The 8,113-nt window shown below is 52.7% G+C and overlaps 2 protein-coding genes across 2 annotated transcripts in view; one reads left to right on the top strand and one right to left on the bottom strand.

Moving 5' to 3' along the window:
* Positions 1–485, bottom strand: part of asb16 (ankyrin repeat and SOCS box containing 16) — an 11,425-nt gene extending 10,940 nt beyond the window's left edge. The window contains exon 1 of the mRNA XM_079745981.1: positions 290–485. The gene's annotated coding sequence lies outside the window, so the exon portion shown is untranslated. The remainder of the gene's footprint in view (positions 1–289) is intronic.
* A 224-nt stretch (positions 486–709) lies between these two features.
* hrob (homologous recombination factor with OB-fold) lies at positions 710–7,826 on the top strand. Its single transcript, XM_079747151.1, has 10 exons — positions 710–858; positions 985–1,035; positions 1,207–2,097; positions 2,561–2,644; positions 3,018–3,152; positions 3,755–3,863; positions 5,057–5,142; positions 5,938–6,075; positions 7,231–7,435; positions 7,695–7,826. The coding sequence occupies exons 1-10, from the start codon at positions 856–858 to the stop codon at positions 7,748–7,750; spliced, it is 1,758 nt and encodes a 585-aa protein (XP_079603277.1). The 5' UTR covers positions 710–855; the 3' UTR covers positions 7,751–7,826.
* The last annotated feature ends 287 nt before the right edge of the window (positions 7,827–8,113 follow it).

Here is an 8,113-nt window from a genome sequence, read left to right as displayed (position 1 = left end):
AGGATCTGTGTCATTCAAATGGAACAGTTAACAAGGTCACCTATGCGGTTTACTTATAGTTATTTATTACAGTTTAAGTGTCGTAACTCTTAGTTTGGAGCGCTTTTAAAGACCCCTCAGTAGATTGCTTTAAGAGGAAGAGGATGCACAGTGAAGTGGCAAAAAAACTGTCAACAAGGAAAACGGGGAGTAAGTGCAATGTTGATAAGAGAAACTGGTTTCTCTTCGATCGTCGTTATGTAAAATAAATATATATGCTCCGATCCGAATACATAGCTGTTATACTCACGCTGTCTTGCAACAGTTGTCCTTGGGTTCAGATACACGCACGTAAAGAATATGCATTAGTATGCCTACAATTCTCTAGGCGTCTCTTTCACAAGTGGAGACTGGTTTAATGACCTACTGTGTCAAAACTGTTTTCCACGCAACTCCAACAGTGGTTATTATTAGATATGCCTGCAAGCTGATACGCCGATGGTGTCCTGTCCAGATCTGACAACTAGAGAGGGGTGTTGTTCAGGCTCCAGTGCGAGGACGTCCTGTCCAGATATGACCACTAGGGGGCGGTGTTGTTCAGGCTCCACTGCGAGGCTGACATACGTCAGGCGGGGCGGGGCCAGACCCGGAAGCGCGTTAGTAAACAGTGCGTACGTCAGCACGTTGAGCTCAAACGCAGCGGCGCCAAGGCTAAACTTTTCACGATGCATCTCGGTGATGGCTCGATTTCCTTCCTTTTGTTGTCAAGTAAGACAGCGGGCTGGTATTGATGTTATGAGATAATCAATGGATTGCGTTAATCCTCTGCCACCATTGAAGATGATTCGATAAAAGTTTCATCACCAAATCCCAGCAATGGTAAGCAAATCGGAAAAAACGAATTCAGTGGCTAATGGCAAGAAAACAGTGCATATTCATTCAAAGTTTAAGTTTATGTTATACAGTAATTCTCAAGCTTCTCGTGTTGTAATTGCTCTATTTCAGACCTGCAAACTAAACGGATTGTTCAGCATTGGCGAGGACTTCGACGATGAGGTGACTCAAACAAGACGTTCACAGCTGATGGCAATACAGTCTTCATTATTCCGGTAGTCCCTACCATTGTGTTCCTTCATTGCATTGTTAAACACCTGTTTTAACTTGTGTGTGTGTGTGTGTGTGTGTGTGTGTGTGTGTGTGTGTGTGTGTGTGTGTTTGTGTGTGCAGGACCTGCTCGAGGCAGAGTGGGCTTCCCCAGCAGTGCCTGCCTGCGTGTCCGCTCCCGTTCCATCCTCTGCACTGAGCGCCCCTGCTCCAGGTGGCCAGGACAACACTTCCTCCCGCCAGACACTCAAAGCCCTGAATAAGGCCACACACGGCCCCACGCAGACGGCTGCCACAGACACTCCCCGTCTGGGCTTGAGGCAGATCTCCTCCGTTCCAGAACCTTCCTCGTCCTCTGCACACCACGCCTGTCCGGACATAGCCCCCCAGCTGAGGGCCCCAGCAGGCGACAGGCCCCAGAAGGCCTTGGAGGTCCACGATGAGTTCGAGGACTGGGACGTGGACCTCGCGGACCTGGATGAGAGCGTGCACCAGGTGGGCCCGGGCGTCCAGAACCAGCAGACGTTAGACCCCCCCACCGCCGGGGACCTCATACCCTCAGTCGATAGGCTCCGCCCCCCGAGCCACGGGCGGACACACCCTGAATCCCGGACGCCGTACCGAGGGTCTGGCGGTGTGTGGCCGTCGCCGCGCCGACCGCCGCACTGCGTGCCGTCGGGCACCCCAGGGCCCCGCCCCTCTGTAGGCCCCGCCCCTCCCTGGAGCCCCGTGGTGTTCAACGTCCCCAGCCCCTCCCCCCGGCCAACGAGAGGCTCTCGCCACCCCCCGCCGCAGAGGCCGTGGACCACGCCCAGGGGGGGCCAGTTTGAGGCCGGGTCCCCCGCGGCCCCCCCCATGTACAGCCCCCGGCCCCTGAGCACGCCGGTGCTGACCAACCACCTGGTCCGGCTGGTGTCGGCCGCCAACAACCCCCCCAGGAAGAGGCCTCGCTCCGGGGCCAAGCCCCCCAGTGCCCGCCGCTTCCCCGGGCCGGCGGGTCTGCTGCCCCAGCAGGTCTGTCCCTCCCTCCCCTATTGGTTCACGTGGGATCAGTTGGGGTTCGTTTGTTAATGTTTAATCAGGGAAAACGGGGATTTAACCGACGAGATGACCAACGTCAATGCAGTCGAGCAGAGGCGCGGCAGGGCTTAGAGACGGCTGAATTTGATTTTTTTCCGGTTTGGAAATGGTGTCATAGCAGAAGAACAGGACCTTAATAGTGTGGAAAAAAAAAAAACGTTTGAAAAATAATGGGGAAGAATATGTCTATATATGCACAGAGTACCTGCAAAGTCGAATCTGTCGTCCTTCACCTGGAGGTTATTGACAAATTGAAATATAGCCTAATGATGTTTGCTCTGTTTTTACCGTAACAATGTCACATGACTGTTGTCACATGTGGGCGAGGTGGGTATGATATCACCACCAGGGATAACAACACGGTCACCTCCCCCCTGTCTCCCCCCCCCCCCCCAAGTCCCTGAACCAGAACCTGGATGACATCGTGGTGTCGGTCCCTCAAACCCCCGCCCACGGCGCTGTGGCCCGCCTGCCAAGCCAGGTACCGCAGCCTCGCTACACCCATACTCCACACATGCACGCACACACAAATGTGTGTATCAAATGAGACAGCCAGTGCCCCCAAAGTAAATATTAGATCCACGACACACGCATCAACAGGCGACAGATGGAGCCGGATAAACTTCAACGCTTTCGGTGCTGCAGGTGAGATTTCTAAAGAGCGATAGCGGAACAAATCTGAGATTAATCTAAACTGTGTCGCACAGAGGCAGGCAGTCATTTCACAGAGCATTTCCCCCGCTAATAGCTAGCGTATGGCGAAGGCGTTTCCAACCCAATTACACTGAAATGACGGCTCTTTTAAATCCAACCTCCGGCACCCATTAATCCCTCTCTACCTCACGTTGCTCCAGTGTTCCGGCTCCCAGTCTGAGGAGGAGGAGTTTACCAGCGGGCCCTGGGGGGCCATGAAGGCAGACATGGGATTGGACGAGAGGAACGCCACGTGTTTCCTGCACTCGTACAGCGTTGTCATGGTGCTGCGGAAGGTAAGCCGGTTCCCAGTTCTTCATCTCCTGGCTCCTGCAGGTAGGAGTTGAAGTGAGCGCACCTGATTGCATCCGCAAGGCACTTAGCATGGATTCCATCTTGCATCCCAGCCATCGGTATTCAGGATGAAAATAAATGTAATCCCGTAAATGTATTTTTGCCCGTTAAAAGAGTGTTTCCCCTGGCAGGCAGCGTTCCATCGCCACATTTGTCTATTGATTAGTCGACGGATTGTTTACTGTTTGTAGCGATGGCTGTGATTGACCCCCAGCGCTGGCATCAAACGCCGCCACAGCGCGCTAATGGAGATTGTGGCGTTCGTCCGACGCCAGCCTGGGAATGAGAATCTTCTGCAACGTCGAGTGACGCTTGACGTTGTGGGTCACCCTCCTTCATCGAGGGGGCCATTAAGGCGAGGCCAGAGTTATGTTGTGGTTCCTGATTGGTTCAAAGGTTCAAAGTTGTGCTTCCTGATAGGTTCAATGGTTAAATGTTGTGGTTCCTGATTGGTTCAATAGGGTGAGGCCCGAATATGTTGTGGTTCCTGATTGGCTCAATGGTTCAATGTCCTGGTTCCTGATTGGTTCTCTGGTCTCCCCAGGCGGCGTTGAGGCAGCTGGCCCAGAACAAGGTGCCCAACATGGCAGTGCAGCTGAAGAGCATCATGCATACGCACGCGGATGCCAAGGCCGTGTTCAGAGACCCCACAGGTAGCACTCCTTTCTCCTCCTATTCACTCTCCAGAAACACCAATACTTGAGACATTTAGAGTGGAATGGCTAATTAACAATGGCGCATTCAGTCTGAAACAACAGGCTGTTTAATTATATCGTTTGTTTTGTTTTTCGTCATGTCAAGACAAGACAAGACAAGCGGGGCATGATGTCCATAATTGGAGTCGCATTGTGGTCCCTAAAATGGCTATTATGGCGTAGCCTGCACTTATCACACTCTTAGAGCTGAGGCAATCTTCCTATTTCAGCCGACAGACGTAATGGGCGAATTTACATTTTCTTTTTAGTGTCTCAACAACCTTGTTGTCTTTTTTGTTCTTCTTTCAATATGTCAAGCTTTTTTTTTTTATTAAATCAATCAGTAAGAGAGGGGGAGAGAGACCATCCATCTCTGCGAGAACACGCAGCATGCCATCGGGCAATTTCTCAACCCTCGGTGGCTTGAGTGTTTTTACCAGCCGGTCCCACACTGTGACCATCAATTGGGGGTGCGGCATTCATGTTGGACCCCCCCCCCATAGCGCTGCAGGGAACTCGGGCAGGCAATAACATGAGCCCCAGCTACTCTCAGGTCATGGAGCCCTTCCTTCGCACCCAGCTGAGGCTTTGAGTGCCGTAGTCGCTCTGAGCCACATGAAGACGTGTGACGATGAAGAATGAATATCTGAACATGGCATATTGATGATGGGAGGTGACTGGTTGGCTGCATGCGTTTCAGTTCAGTTCTGCCACAGCATAGTCTGGGACCCAGCAGTCGTACTGTGCTGTAGCAGAAACTCTGGCGAGGAGGGGAACGGCACAGAGCCTGGGCCGGAAACCAAAAGCTGGGATTTTTGAGACTAGTGACAGCATCAGAAGGGATTTTCAACCCGTGTGTGTGTTTGGTTGTGGGTGTGTGTGGGGGTGTGAGAGTGTTGTGCGCACAATTGCGAGCGTACGGACCAACTATACCCTTACCTTACATTTCCCTTCACATCTTCCACTTATCTTCTTTTGCATATGAAATTCAAAGAAGCTGTAATGCAGAAATACTCTCCCTTAACTGACTGCTCCCCTGCACACACAATCACATTGTGTGTGTGTGTGTGTGTGTGTGTGTGTGTGTGTGTGTGTGTGTGTGTGTGTGTGTGTGTGTGTGTGTGTGTGTGTGTGTGTGTGTGTGTGTCCAGGTGAGATCGCGGGCACGGTGCACCGGCGCCTCCTGGAGGACAGATTGGGCGAGCTGAAGGCGGGCGCGGTGCTGCTGCTCAAACAGGCAAGAGGGCTCCCCCAACACGGCTCTGCCCACGGAACCCCCATCGCCACATCATCCCATCGCCCCATCGCCCCACCACCCCATCGCCCTTGCTCACACCTCATTTGATCCCCGTGAGGGAGAATTGACAGACGCATATCATCTGTTAACGCACACATCAAGGTCACGGTGTACAGATTTATTTAAGAAAAAGAGTCATCCATAAGAGCATGAAACACCATAGAAAATGGTCAAACTAAAATACAAAGAAACAATAGCCGCAGTACCAGAGACGGTCGGGATGGGGAAGATGGAAGTTAGAAATGCAAAATGAATAATGACACGCAAATATGTGAACTAGAATGAATGTATTAGATCCACGACGCACGCATCAACAGGAGAGCGATGGATGAGCTGCACCGTTTTGGGTGCTGCAGGTGAGATCCCAGAGATTGTATACAGAGCTCGAGCTGAAGAAATCTGAAATTATTCCAAGATGTGTCTTACCGATGCACGCGGTCGTTTCACCGATTATTTAACCCGCTAATAGCGAGCGTATGGCGACGGCGGTTCCAAACCAATTACGCTGAAATGACGGCTCTTTTAAGTCCCACCTCCGGCACCCTTTAAGCCCCCTCCGCCTAGCGTTGCCTCCAGTGTTCCGGCTCCCAGTCTGAGGAGGAGGGGTTCACCAGTGGACCCTGGGGGGGGGGCATGAAGGCAGACATGGCATTGGGGCGGGGGCCGCTGTGCTGTGCTTCACCTCCTCCACCCGTTTGACCCCCCCTCCCCCTCCTTTTTTTTGACTACTCCCAGGTGGGTGTGTTCTCGCCCTCCCACCGTAACCATTACCTGAACGTCACGCCCAGTAACCTGCTGAAGATCTACCCTCCTGATGGGGAGGGCAGCTCCTCCACCTCCTCCGTCACCCCGCACCTCCCTCCTCTGATGCAGGTGAGTCACGCACACGCATGCACAGACGCACGCTGTGTTGTGAAGGAACAAGACACCTGTCTGTGTACATTGTAAACAACATTTATATTAAGGGCATTTAGCAGATGCTTTTATCCAAAGCAACTTAACAATGAGTGCATTAGTCAGAAGAAAGAACAATATACAGCTGTCGGTATGGTGAGGATGTTCATGGGTGGGTGGTTTAGCTCAGGAGGTAGAGCAGTTGCCTTGTAACCGAAAGGCTGCTATTTCGATCCCCAGCTCCTCCTAGCTGAGTGTTGATGTGTCCCTGATGTGTCCCCCGCTAAATGCCCTAATTGTAATTGTAATAGAACAAAGTGCCAAGCAGTAACAATTGTAAGATGAACCCATTTCCCCTATACAACAGAGATAGCTAGGATAAGACGCCACACAATGCTCAGTACTATTCTTAAGTGCAAGGACGCACAACATACGTTAAGTTTTTTCATTAAGTGCCCGACTCTTCAGCCTTCGACGTGTTCCTTTGTTCCGTGCCCCTTGTCGTTGTGGTGTCTGATGAATGAAACCCAGCCGGGGCTGTACACAGAAGGATCTGTTTTTCTCTGTGTGAGCCGGTCTATGTGGATCAAAGGGTCTCTGACACCTCCGGGGTTGCAGAGGAAGACTAAGCCGCTCTCCCCTTTGGTTCTAACAGCTGGGATTTCTCGAAGCGCCGAAAGGCTTTTTGGGTGGGCGGCATTTGGCTCAGGAGGTAGAGCGGGTTGACTTGCGCCCGGAAGGTTGCTAGCTCGATCGCCGGCTCCTCGTCGTCGGGTGTCGGTGTGTCCCTGAGCGAGACGCCTCACCCTGAACGCTCCCGGGGAGCTGGCTGTCTTCTCGCATGGCTGACGCCTCCGGCGCTGTGTGAGAGTGCATGGATGGGTGAATGTCAGGCGATCGTTGTGAAGCGCTTCGAGTGGCCACTGGTTAGAAAAGCGCTGTATGAATGCAGTCCATTTACCATTTACTTTCACTCATCAAAACACGGTTTAAAAAAAAGCTAAAGGAAACAGAGGGACTGCTGCAGGGAAGGGAGGTTTAGCGGCAGGATGAAACGCGACCATGAATCCACCTGAGGAGGGGTTCACCCACGCCGTCCCCTAAAGACCGCCCCGGCGGGTGCTGTGATATCAGGAGCCCGCCTGCCCGTTCTCCTCGGCCCCCTTGGGCCCCGTCTCCTCCATGCAGCTGGAGCTGGAGGAGGGCGGCGAGGACGAAGACGAGGACGGTGAGGAGGTGCGCCAGCGAGGGATCGCCCCTGGGACCCGCTCGGAGGAGGTTCCCCCCGACTCGGAGCTCCACGGAGCCCCGCAGGACCCGGCCTGGGACGGGGGCGGAGGTGGGTGAGAGGTGGGGGGAGGTGGGTGGAGGTGGGTGAGGGTCAGGGGGGAGGTGGACGAGGGATGTGGGGGGAGGTGGGGAGGGACGTCTGTCTGACTGCCAGTCTGTCTACTGAGATACTGGTGTGTGTGTGTGTGTGTGTGTGTGTGTGTGTGTGTGTGTGTCTGAGTGTGTCTTTCTGAATGTGTGTGTGTGCGTGTGTTTGTGTGTGAGACAGTTTATTTAGCCTTAATCCACTGGTTGGCTCTGTTCCACAGACGAGGACCTGAATGAGCTCCTAGGAGACTTACTGGAGGACTGCTCCAGCCTGTGACCCCCAGATCCCCCCCAGACGGGGAACACTACTTCTGTTTTACTGCTTTATTTCGTTCTGTAAAGAGAAAAGAAACCTTTATTTTCAAAGTATATCTGACTGTGGTTGTGTCAGTCTGTGTGTTTGTGTGTGTGGTTTCAAAATATCATTGCTGTACACAGTTCGGCATAAATCATTTGTTGACCCACACGCACTCTGTCTTTAATTAAAATGGCTAATGGCTAAGCAGCCTCGCTGATTACGGAAGCACTTTTCCTCTCGCAGCGAGGTCACGTGGAGTGACACATTCAGCGGTGTAAGCAAATCACGGCTGCTCTTGATTCAACTACGGTGTCTTGCAGTGCAGTGAGCTTCCACCTCTCC

This window comes from Pollachius pollachius (assembly GCF_949987615.1).
Source record: "Pollachius pollachius genome assembly, chromosome: 11".
Lineage (NCBI taxonomy): Eukaryota > Metazoa > Chordata > Actinopteri > Gadiformes > Gadidae > Pollachius > Pollachius pollachius.
This window is presented reverse-complemented; position numbering and strand designations above follow the sequence as displayed.